Consider the following 13,402-nt stretch of genomic DNA (forward strand, 5'->3'; position numbering starts at 1 on the left):
AGTCTTGTATAAAAATGATTAAATATGGTCCTATTAGATTCCCTTTCATCTTAAAGAACTGTCCTAAGCTTTCCATTGGGATTTTGCTTCAACTTTTATGTTTTAGCCATTCACATGAGACCATTTTAATGATCTATAAGATATCAAAACTGAGTGGCTTTATAACCATAAATATCAATAATAAAAATCAGTTTAATTTTAGGCTACCAATTTGATAGTAATCTGAAAATTCAATGCCAAAACCCATAAGCACCTCAAATTTTTATACATATCCCCTCTTAGAGAAATAAAAGAATAACAGACTGAAGAGCAGGTAACTATCATAACCACATGAGAAACATATTTCGGGCTTTAAGTATATTTAAGGAAATACTTCTACAATTCTTATCAATGAAATGTAGCCACAGTAATTCTGAATTATTTAATTATACTTTAATTCTATATTAGGGCATCATAAAATGCTTGCCTTTGAAAGAAAATGTTTTTTTTTTTTTGTACTTTGCAGCTTGCTTTATTTTTATTTTTTTTTTATTTTTTGCTTTATAACAAATTTAATCAGTTATACATATACATATGTTTCCACATCCCCTCCCTTTTGCGTCTCCCTCCCACCAAGAAAATGTTATAGCGTGTAAAATGGAAGGGTGTGGAGACATCCCTCCGAGGCTTCCTTCTCAGGGACTTGTCGGGGTCTGTTTTTACCTCTGAGATGGGTTTCTCGTACACATCTTCTCCTATGGACGTCTCCTGGGCCAGGATGGCATCTCGGTGCAGGACCCGCAGCACTTTCTCCGGCTCCGCAGACCCGTAATGAGCCTCCAGGACCTCGGGCTTGGTTTTCTCCGTCTTCAGCACGTGGATCACATCTTCCCTGGCCTGTGGTGGAATGTGCAGCAAGGTCAGATGGTTGACAACAGAAATCCCGTGCCGGGCTCACAGAATCAACACGGAGTTTATTGAATCTATTCCTGTCTCGTCAGGGCTATGGGCAAATTTATTGGGTGTTTTGTGTTCCTTTTTTTTTTTTTTTTTTTTTTTTTACCAAAAGCAGATTGGCAAGCAGATACTCTGCTTCAGGTTGCTAGGAAGCCGGCAAGCAGAAAAAGGGTTTGTGCTAATATTAACTACATAGAAAGTGCTTGATCTAAGTAGCAGTGATTCTGAGAAGGGGGAGGACTGCTCCTGGGGACACTTAGCCCTTTTCAGTGCACAGGAGGTCAATGACAATTTAAAGTTTTCTAGTTTTCTGTTTATGCCCTCAGTATACAGTATTCAAGTCTGGCTTAAAATAAAACCCTGCTCTCCCCTATTCCGGTTCTAACTCCGTGTGTAATTAACAAAAACAGCCTTTATTGGTGATTTCCTGTTTCCCATCAAGTGATTCATTTTGCACAGAAACACATGGTTGGGAGTTCTCACGGTGCTGGGCTGGGCTTCCCAACCTAATGTATTCCCACTGAAGGTGAAACTTAACTCTTGTAATATCCAGACTGCCAATCAGAGTCAGGTTGGTGGGGTCAGAGTTGTTCTTTTGGTTCATTAGCAAAACTGTAGGGTCTTGTTGAAGCTCTTGAGAAAACCACATGATCATAGGCTTTCAGTCATATTGACTGTGGTTCCCATCACATAATGCAAATACATCTGGATGTATTTTCTACTGATGAGGAACGATGAACTTTGTAGTTATGACGGAACTGACTTTGACCAAACGTACTCCCATCTGGTTGTATACTTGTTTTTCCAGTAATGGTGATGGGTATGAAGTACCCTGACTTTATCCCAACTTGTACCAAAGAACACACTGGTGGCAACAGAAATTCAGTCTGTGACAGTGGAATAGAGTTTTCCCCTGTGTTATGCTAACTGGGGGTCTTACATCATAAACCTGGCTCATTATCATGGTATTCTAAACAAGGGAGCTAAGTAGTTAGCCCTGAGACAGGACCATTATAAAGTTTGTCTTTCTTGAGATTTCTCACTTTTATTGCTTTTTCGTAGTCTCCAAATTCATCTAATTCCAAATGGCTGAAGATGAATTTATTACAGAAACGTCACTGGACTGGAATTTGCAAATTTTCCCTATGTTGTCTCTGCCACATATACATGTGGTCCTTTCAAGACAAAAATGGAAAATATTAATTTTGAAGAAACCAGTGGTTTGGAATTAGCGAGAAAGTTAAAGTCAGAAAATAGTTGAATGGAAAGGCAATGTGTTTCCATGCAGGGCGAAAGGATGAAGCGCAGACACAGAGTCAGGCTAGCTGTACAGTGTCTTTGTGCAAATTAGAAAGAGGTGCCCGCTTCTTCCGGGAGACACAACCCTGAGTCAGAGTGCAGCCTGCCTAACGAGCAAAGAGTGGGCTCTAGTTCACCCCTATTCAGTCCCTCTGCCAGGCACCCCTATGCAAGGCACAACTCCACGTCTGTGTATGGTGACCCTGTACTGAAGGAGTCCAAGGTATGTCCATTGTTCTCAGTCTTCAGGCAGACGATGTAAACAAAGAGCTTTGCAACAGTAAATAAGTAGCTATTTTAGTTTAAAAGTTTAAGCTATCCACTTTAAAAATATGTAAATATTATTGGTATCTTTCTTTTTAACCAAATCTTTCTAGTTCTCTTAGAAGAAAACAACTGATGTGAAACACCTATTTCTTCTCCCCCTAAAAAATGTGCTTATGCTTGAACTGTATTGGCTGTGTTATGCTGCATATACCAGACATTTCATTCTGAGTTCAATTACCCTAGACACCAATTACCAAAGAAAAAGAGGCTATGGTTATGGAACCCTGTGCATTATGTATTTAGAGCCACATTATTCTTCAGGAACTAAAAGCTTTTTAATTGCTGTAATAATGATCATAGAAGGAAGAGGAATGTTGCCCATAAATCACTGCTATTTAGAATAGTTTACTATAGTAAATCAAATATTCATATTGTGATATCTGTTTAGTCAATGGAATACTAAAGATGTGACCACAATAAATTTTTTCATTACTTTAAACATGTGATTCAATCTATGTAATTAAGATCCTACGTTTTGGGGATAAAACCACTTTACGCCTCTGTTTTTTGTTTTTGTTTTTGTTTTTTTTTGTGGTACGTGGGCCTCTCACTGTTGTGGCCTCTCCCGTTGCGGAGCACAGGCTCCGGACGCGCAGGCTCAGCGACCATGGCTCACGGGCCCAGCCGCTCTGCGGCATGTGGGATCCTCCCGGACCCAGGCACGAACCAGCGTCCCCTGCGTCGGCAGGCGGACTCTCAACCACTGTGCCACCAGGGAGGCCCTACGCCTCTGTTTTGAGAGTCTTGTTAATTTTTGTAGAAAAGACTGAAGTTCAAAATGTAAGAAAGTTCCTATCCTTGAACGTTACTATTTTCACTCGGAAGTTTTATCACAAGCAAGTAGTTAAAGTCTTAGGGTGCTGGGGAGCTGCTAAATAGGCCACTGTATTTACGTAGATGTAAAAGGACCCAGAGGGAGGAATACTTTGAAGAGGGCTCTAGAAAGGGGAGAAAAGGAGGTCAGAGGAAGAAGAGACCATGAAAATGTTCAACTGACTTAGTCCTGGTGATGGAGGAGAATAAATAGGAGATTAGGGTATAGAAACAGACACGGAGGGGTCACAGCCTTCTCTTCCATCCTACCTGGTTCCCCTTTGTGCCAGGGGAGACATACGGAGGCCCAAAACAAAGATGTCCCTGCAGAATTGAAACTGCACCCCGTGGAGCAAGGGGTTGTCTCAACTGGCTGCATAAGGAGCTGATTCCAAACACACGGGGGCAGCAGAGGGCCGCTGTGCAAAGCCTGGGGCCGAAAGGTAAGTGTGTGGTCCGTCTCACAAAGTCAAGGGTGGGTATCTGGTCTTTGCTGTGAAAGTAGGGATGGGGCGACAGACACAGGACAGGTGGAGCCCACACAGGTGGTATACTCCTGGTATAGTCCACACAGCTGAGTCCAGTCATCCGTTCAATAAATATTTGTGCACATTCAGTACTGGACATATAATTGCATCCTGAGGCATTGAAGTCTAGGGGGAAATAGACAATCAGTTGAAAGTCACTTACATTATAACATGACAAACCTTAGGATGGAGGAGATACAGGGGGCTAAGAACTTGGTCCAGAAGAACACTTGACTTGAATCTGAGCTGACGGAGGAGGTTTCCTGGAGAAAGTGACCCAAAATCTCACAATAAGTACCTGAGCCAGAGGAAGAGGGGTGGAGCTAGGCTAAGAGTGTTCTTGGCCAAGGGAAACCTGTAGGCAAAGGCCAAACTGAATAGATTTAGATGCATGGGCTGGGGCCACAGGAGGCCGAAGTGATAAACAACGGGCAACTCATGAAAAGTCTGTAAACCAGGCAGTGAGTTTGCATTTTATCACAGAACAGCAAGAAGCCTTGGAATTTTTAAGCATTGGGATTGTGACACGGTCAGATGGCGGAAAGACCATCCATCTGCTGCGTTAAACACAAATTCTGAATCAGCAGATCTGATGGTGTAACACAGGAATTGTGATTTAAAATATCTCTGCAGGTGATTATGAAGCATAGCTGCACTTAGAAACCACCACTTTAGGCCAATTCAGAACCAAAAGCACTTAAAATGTCTGCTCTGTTCAAGGCTCCCAGAAGGCTCACCCGATTCCTGGGGACTTGCTTGCCCCAGAGGTTCCTCCTGTTCTCACTGTGTTATCAATTCCACTGATTCTTCTTCACCAAGGAATCATGGTCACTTCAGAGCAGCAGCATGAACAAGGAGGGCCCCCAGAAACTGGTGAAAGTATTTGCTACCTCTGTGCAAATGAGGGTGACCAACTGTCCTGGTTTGCCTGGGACCAAGAAGAACAGAATCCCACAAAGCTGGACTTCTGCAAATCAGGACAGTCCCAGGCAAGCTGGGATGAGTTGGTTGTCCCAGGGCAAACACAGAGTGGTCAGGAGACTGGATATTCCAAAATGTCCCTGCATCTGGCAGGGCAGCCATGGTGGACTTACTGTACTCAGAAACTGAATTTCACTGACAGTGTTTCCAAAACTTAGTTTTCTTTACAGGTAAAATTCCATCATTGGTGATTATGCCTAGTGACAATTTTAACTATTTTTTAAACTTGTGGGGTTTTTTAATCTTTGGGAAAGACCCATAATGAGTAGAAAGAATGCTTAGTTCTTATGCCCATGTGACATAGCTGTTCCACACTCCTAAAATGGGTACGTGTCTAACTTTGGGAGGACACAGGAATCAGAATGAACTGTGGAACTTCCAATTAAACATGGTGCATCCTCTTGAAGCACTCAGATTACTTAAAGACTAGGGGTAGGTGGTAAGTAGTTTAAAACCCTTTCAGAAGATTAATACAATATTAATATTTACTTGAATGTTTAGTACAAAACACAAGACTTAAAAAACATTTGCTTGAGGTGGACAGCTTGGGACAGCTTCTTAGACGATGCCAGCATGGTCCCCAGCCTGGCAGTCCACTCACTTAGGTTGAGAGGGAACACAGCCAGGTGGGAAGTTTGAGAAGCCTGCCCCGAACTATTGACATTGTACACCTCAAACAAGACATTCCCTGCCAAGAGCTGTTGACCTTGAATGGAGGATGCATTTATTTTTTCTTTTTGGGTACGCCAAGCGGCATGTGGGATCTTAGTTCCCCAACCAGGGATCAAACCCACAACCCCTGCAGTGGAAGCACGGAGTCTTAACCACTGGACACCAGAGAAGTCCCTGGAGGATGCATTTTGAGGAAAGAATAAATTTATTTCTATGCTATGGAAGAATCAGAATGTCACAGGTTCTAAACACCGTCACTTCTTCGAATTATTCAGTTAACCACATAAATATGGTCTATTGCTGCACTGAGCTAAGGAGCCCCGGAAAAGATGGTCCTGGAATACCAACATATGCCCATTCTGTAAATGCTTTCCCATTCTGGGAACTCAACTCAATGTTCCGTATCTGTTTAAATAATGTAATTTATTAGTTTACTTGCCTATTTCTTTCTTAGGCTGTGAGCTGCTTTGAGGACAGGGACTGTGTCTGCAGTGTCTACTAAAGGGTGCCTGCCCACATGATAGGCACTCAGTAAATATTTGTGGAAATAAAAGTAAAATTAAGTGATGTGGAGTCAGAGAGGCATAAACTGCCGCTGAAAATCTCAGAACAACCTTAATTATTTAGCTTTGTTTAAAAGAGTTAAACAATTACATTTTTCAACTTCTGCTCTTTCATCTGACGTTCTTGTCTACAAATTAGGAGTCACTTTGTTCTTCTTAAGTTTATTCCAAAAAGAAAATATGTAAACTGAATAAGGAAAAACAGTACATTCCACTAGAATGTTACAACAGGAAACAATCTTTAAACCTCATACAAATTGGATTATACTATTTACCCTAGTTAGGTAAAATGGAATATTATAAACGTATTGGAAGAAAAAAAGCTAAGTAATTTATGATGGCATTAGCTATTATTATAGAAATTAAACCCATTTTTTTTTCTCCTCAGTGTTAGAAAGCAAAGTTAACATAATTAGTGACACAAGAACATATAAGGAGAAGATTCAGATATGGTTAGTTTAGAGGGCCATTGGGGCTAAAAATGTGTCTTTAGGTTTTTCTGGAGAAATTTCTCTCCACAGCTATATGGTTAATAATAGCCTAAAAGCCTCTATACTGCATGTTCATTAAAGATTACTCCTTTCTAGCACTTCAGACCAAATATTATCCAACAGAAATCTTTTATTAAAATATCACAAGCAGATGCTGTTTTTCATTTTAAAACTTGCTTTTATTAATACCATGATAGCTTGAATTTTTAAAAGTAAAATTCCTAAAAATCCCAATTATGTTTTTTGCAGAAATAGAAAAATCCATTCTAAAGTGCATATGGAATTTCAAGGGACCCCAAAGAGCCAAACAGTCTTGAAAGAGAACAAAGTTGGAGGTCTCACACTTTCTGGTTTCAAAACTTACAACAAAGCTACAGCAATCAAAACAGTGTGATACTGCCATAAATACAGACATTTAGACTAGTAGACTAGAATAGAGATCCCAGAAATAAAACCTCACATATATGGTCAAATGATTTTCAATCCGAATGCCAAGACCATTCAATGGAAAAGGATAGTCTTTTCAACAAATGATGCTGGGAAAACTGTATATCCACAAAGAATGAAGATGGACCCTTACCTTACACCACATACAAAAATTAACTCAAAACGAATCAAAGACCTGAATGGAGAGCTAAAACTCTTAGAAGAAAACATAGGGGAAAAACTTCATAATATTGGATTTGGCAATGATTTCTTGGATATGACACCAAAAAAACAAGCAATAAAATAAAAAATAGATAAGCTGAACTACATCTAAATTTAAAACTTCTGTGTATCAAAGAACACCATCAACAGAGTGGAAAGCAACCCACAGAATGGGAGAAAATATTTGCAAATCATATATCTGATAAGGGGTTAATATCCAGAATATACAAAGAACTCCTATAACTGAACAACAACAACAAAAACCCTGATTTTAAAACGGGCAAAAGACTTAAATAGATGTTTCTTTCTTAAATTTTACTGAGGCATAGTTGATATACAATATTATATAAGTTACAGGTGTATAATATAGTGATTCACAATTTTTAAAGGTTATACTCCACTTATAGTTATTATAAAATATTGACTATATTCCCCGTGTGGTACAATATATCCTTGTGGCTTACTTTATACCTAATTGTTTGTACCTCTTAATCCCCTACCCCTGTATTGCCCTTCCCCCCTTCCCTCTCCCCACTGGTAACCACTAGTTTGTTCTCTATATCTGTGAGTCTGCTTCTTTTTTGTTACATTCACTAGTTTGTTGTATTTTTTAGATTCCACATATAAGTGATATCATACAGTATTTGTCTTTCTCTGCCTGACTTATTTTACTTAGCTTAATGCCCTTCAAGTCCATCCATGGTGTTACAAATGGCAAAATTTTGTTCTTTTTTATGGCTGAGTAGTATTCCATTGTATGTATGTATTTATGTGTGTATATATATATATATACACACACCTTCTTTATCCATTCATCTGTTGCTTCCATATCTTGTTAGGTTGCTTCCATATCTTGGCAGTTGTAAATAATGCTGCTATGAACATTGGGGTGCATGTAACTTTTTGAATTTGTGTTTTTAGTTTTTTTTTTTTTTTTGCAGTACGCAGGCCTCTCACTGTTGTGGCCTCTCCCATTGCGGAGCACAGGCTCCGGACGCGCAGGCTCAGGGGCCATGGCTCACGGGCCTCCCCGCTCCATGGCATGTGGGATCTTCCCGGACTGGGGCACGAACCCACGTCCCCTGCATCGGCAGGTGGACCCTCAACCACTGTGCCACCAGGGAAGCCCATGTGTTTTTGGTTTTTTTCAGATACATACCTAAATAGACATTTCTCTAAAAATATACAAATGGCCAACAAGCACATGAAAAGACACTCAGTATTGCTAGTCATTAGGGAAATGCAAATCAAAACCACAATGAGATACCACTTCACACACATTAGGATGGCTATCATCAAAACAAACAAACAAACAAAAAACCAAAAAACAGGAAATAAGTATTGGCAAAGATGTAGAGAAACTGGAATCCTTGTACACTGTAACATGGTTTAGGCACTATGGAAAACAGTGTGGTGGTTTTTCCAAAAATTACAAATAAATTACCATATGATCCAGTAATTCTATTACAGATAAATTACCATATGATCCAGTAATTGAAAGCAGGAACACTTAGGTTTATAGCAGCATACTATTAGCAATAGCCAAAAGGTGGAATACAACATCTGTACTCACTGACAGATGAATGGATAAACAAATGTAGTATATACATACCCTCCAATATTGCTCAGCCTTTTGAGAAAAAGGAAATTCTGACACATGCTACAACCTGGATGAACCTTGAAGACACTTAGCCAAGTGAAATAAGCCAGTCACAAAAGGACAAATACTGTTCCATTTATATGAGGTACTTAGAAAAGTCAAATTCATAGAGACAAAGTAGGGTGGTGGTTGGCACAGACAGGAGGGAAAGGAGGATGGAGAGCTACTGTTTAATGTGTGCAGAGTTCCAGGCTTGGAAGATGAAAAGCATTCTAGAGATGGATGCATGGTGGTGATGGTGCACAGCAAGGTGAATGCGTTTAATGCCAATGGATTGTACACTTACAAATGGTTAAAATGGGGCTTCCCTGGTGGCGCAGTGGTTGAGAGTCCGCCTGCCGATGCAGAGGACATGGGTTCGTGCCCCGGTTGGGGAAGATCCCACATGCCGCGGAGCGGCTGGGCCCGTGAGCCATGGCCGCTGAGCCTGCGCGTCCGGAGCCTGTGCTCCGCAACGGGAGAGGCCACAGCAGTGAGAGGCCCGCGTACCACAAAAAAAAAAAAAAAAAAAAAAAGGTTAAAATGGGGCTTCCCTGATGGCGCAGTGGTTGAGAGTCTGCCTGCCGATGCAGGGGACACGGGTTTGTGCCCCGGTCTGGGAAGATCCCACATGCCGCAGAGCAGCTGGGCCCGTGAGCCATGGCCGCTGAGCCTGCGTGTCCGGAGCCTGTGCTACACAACGGGAGAGGCCACAGCAGTGAGAGGCCCACGTACCGCAAAAAAAAAAAAAAAAAAAAGGTTAAAATGGTAAATGTTGTTAAAATGGTAAATGTTATGTATATTTTGCCACAATTAAAAAAAAAAGTACCACCTTGTTCACCCCCCAAAAATTCAAATAAGAAAAGAAAATACAAACCATCCCCAATCCTTTATCTAGAGAATACCACTTTTTAAAAAAGGTAAAATTTCATATAGAAAATTATAAAAGTGCAGTCATGTTTTCTTGTGGCTAGTTATCTGAACATGACAGTCATCCATGGATTTAAACACATTTTCTTTACTTATGTGGTTTTCTTCTATTTTCCTTTTTACCCACATCGGGATATTAATAGCAAGACAATTGCTGTGTCTGGATTAGAAATTAGATAAGGCCACAGGTTCCCCCCTTCAGTGCTGTGGTTCTGCAGTGTATAGTTTCTTAAATTCCAAAAGACTACAGGCTTTTGGTTCTGTGCTAATAAAGACCTTAGGCAGAGCCCTTGAACTGCCTACCCCTGCATGTAATCAGGTCCAACAGACAGAGTCCAGCTTTCTGTACCCTGGTTGAGAAGCTGAATTCCGTAAAACGTGGGAGAAGTCATTGCTGAGGCACAACTCTATGATTGTTTTCTCACTGTAGGTGTTTACCCCGCTGTGTGAATTTAACCCCGTCAACGTAAACCAGCTAGAGGAAACCCAAGACAGATACAGCATCTGTACCAGACCTTGCACGGATAGCTCTATACAGACACCTCTGGTACAATTCTGCTTATTTATGTAAATTTTCTTCACTTCCTTACTTTACCCTGTGATTGTCTCCTTCCCAAATGGTCTCTAGAAGTATTTTTCAAGCTTGAGTGAAATCCTCCCATGTAATCTGGTCTGGAGGATTGACTGGCAGGGTGGCCCTGACACAGGGCTATTTGCATGAGGAACCCAGGCTCTTCCTGGGAAAGAGCTCATCCCAGCGGAGGAAAGGCATCATTTTGGTTGAAGGACAATGGGGCAGGGTCAGAGGGGAAGGGTGAGTCTGAGTGCAGCACAGCGTCTGTCACTCCGACGGCCTTCCAGCCCAGACGCCTCGACCCCGGCCTGAGTCCCAGGGTGAGGGACGGCCGTAAGAGAGCCCAATAAGAACTAGAAGGACTGGTGAATTAGAATTCAGCAGTAGGCAGGGAAGGCGGGAAGAGGCAGCCCCCTCTCTATCTGGCATCCTGCTCTCAGTGTACACATCAGTCTGAGCCGCCTCCAAGCAGACACCAACTGACGTACACGGAGGAGAAAGCCCTGGGGCTCACACAGCAGAGCTGGCTGTGGGCTGGAGGGCGGAAAAGGGCCAAGTGGCAAATGCCAAATGGTAGCCCGGAGCAGGCCATGCAACACGTGTGGGCCGCCCTCTGGGGACCCCCTGCGCACAGGGGGCCTGGCATCCCACAGAGCAGGTGAGGGCACAGGGAACGAGAGGGAAAAGGTAGTTCCTTTGGTCTTATTTTCATCCTCTGACTGGTGAGGGTTGGGAAATACAAGTAATACTCTTTCAAAAGAGAAGATATTTCAATCAAACAAGACTACACAGTCTAGAAAAAATTTTATGTAAGGTTTATTTGAATCACATAACATTAAATTCCTTAGGATTTGTTGTGTTTTTTGAGGTATTCATTTCAGCCTCTGACTTAAGTGATGTGTATATTTGTAGCATACAGTTGACCAACTTGGAACAAGTAGAGTTTAATTTTTTGAACAAAAATACAAGAAAATCTCAGCCACTATGAACCTACAGGGCATGTCACACTGAATATTTACTTTTATAAGTAATTGAAAAATATTTACTTTAAACAACAGATTTGTTTAACTGGAGGGGTTTGGGAATAGGATGAATTCCCAAACTGAATTCATTTAGAATTCAAATGAATTATGAAGTCCCTTTCCTTTCAAAAAAGAATGTAATATACATAAGTTAATGTCTTTCTGAGAACTCGGGGTCGTCATTCTAAGTATCAGCTGTTCTGGTGTACTGAAGATGTTTATTGTAATGTGCTTCCTTAACCCACTTGCTTTTTGTCTTTCTCTTTATTTTTTTATTATTTTTATTTTTGGCTGCATCGGGTCTTAGTTGCAGCACGTGTCCTCTTCGCTGTGGCACTCGGGCTCTCTCTAGTTGAGGCGTGCAGGCTCTGTAGTTGTGACATGCAGGCTTAGTTGCCCTGCAGCATGTGGGATCTTAGTCCCCCAACCAGGGATTGAACCCACGTCCCCTGCATTGGTAGGTGGATTCTCAACCACTGGACCACCAGGGAAGTCCCTGTCTTTCTCTTTAAACAAGTTGCTGATGGAAACTTAGAGCTAGTTTTTTGCTTATTTTTACTCCTACTCGAGAGAAGCAATGTGGTAGAAACAGCATGCACTTGGGACTCTTGAGTTAGAGACACACATAAGCACTACTGCTAGTGTGAGTTAGCTTCTCTGAACTCAGTTTCTTCATCTGTAGAATGGGCACAGCAGTAGTTCCCTCACAGGTTTTACATGAGCTGATGTATAAAGGTACCTGGCAAATGTTAGCTACCCTGCCCTTTAACAGCCAAACAGACATACTGTGGCTCTGCTAACGTGACCTTCAGCCACTTAGCTGTGAACTTCATCTTCCCCACCCTGTAAGAGATTGAAATATTTGTGAAGTGGTTAATACAGTGCCTGAAATACTGTGGATGCCCAATAAAAGGCAATTTCCTCTTTTTTCTTTTCTCATAGGAGTGAGTTGACTGATGTGGAACAGCTGGATCTACTGGGCAACACAGCAAAAAGCCTTTCCACAAACTGCATCAGTAAGTCAAAGGCTAAGGCAGTTCTCCTCATCCCTGTGGCTCTCGATATCCTGTGACTCCCTGGACCACTCATAACAGTACCTACCATTCCTGTGCCACAGGCTTCACAGACACTGGCAGCCCCTGCTGGCTTGCCCCGTGCCTCCGAGCCCCCCTGCACTATCTGTTGGTGTGCTTTGAAGGAGCAGCTCCTTGCCGAACTCAAGCATTTGGACTCCACAGTTTATGCGGGAGTCTGCAGTTTCTTCATCACCCCTGTCAAAAGTTTATATCGCAGCAGGATGACTTACCAATTTTCCCTAAACTTTTCTGAGTATTCTATTTAAAACCTGGCATCAGTAAGAAACAGTGTCAAACAGCACATCTTGTGTTAACACTGAGGCTGGAAGCATTGCCTCTAAATGAAGGTGCAACCAAAGCCAGGCCCTCTGATTTAGGAGAAGAAAATAAAAATACGTACAAAAATAGAAATGTTGAGCTTCCCTGGTGGCGCACTTGTTAAGAATCCGCCTGCCAGTGCAGAGGACGCGGGTTCGAGCCCTGGTCCGGGAAGATCCCACATGCCGCGGAGCGACTAAGCCCGTGCGCCACAGCTACTGAAGCCCACGCATCACAACTACTGAAGCCCACGTGCCGACAGCCACAACAAAGAGAAGCCACCCCAATGAAGAGTAGCCCCCACTCACTGCAACTAGAGAAAGCCTGTGCGCAGCAACGAAGACCCAACACAGCCAAAACTAAATAAAATAAATTAATTAAATAAAAATATTAGAAGTGTTAATTTTTTCTAAATTGCATCTTTGATGTTTAATAAATTCTTATGAGTTCCTAGTTGGAATGCCCTTTTTAGAGAAAGGAGACTCCTGAAAAAGGCACAAGATTTCTATACTGTTTGTGATCGTTTTTTTAAAAAAAAAAATTTATTTATTACTTATATATTTATTATTGTTGTCTGCGTTGGGTC

General features: G+C 41.7%; 1 protein-coding gene across 3 annotated transcripts in view; it reads right to left on the reverse strand.

Moving 5' to 3' along the window:
* Window positions 1-13,402, reverse strand: part of FILIP1 (filamin A interacting protein 1) — a 197,601-nt gene that overhangs the window by 63,018 nt on the left and 121,181 nt on the right. For all 3 annotated transcript variants that reach the window (XM_082633350.1, XM_082633349.1, XM_082633351.1), the window contains exon 3: window positions 703-876. In XM_082633350.1, the coding sequence (XP_082489476.1) occupies window positions 703-876 (174 nt within the window). The remainder of the gene's footprint in view (window positions 1-702; window positions 877-13,402) is intronic.

The sequence above is a fragment of the Mesoplodon mirus genome (assembly GCF_964341445.2).
Source record: "Mesoplodon mirus genome assembly, chromosome: 10".
Taxonomy (NCBI): Eukaryota; Metazoa; Chordata; class Mammalia; order Artiodactyla; family Ziphiidae; genus Mesoplodon; species Mesoplodon mirus.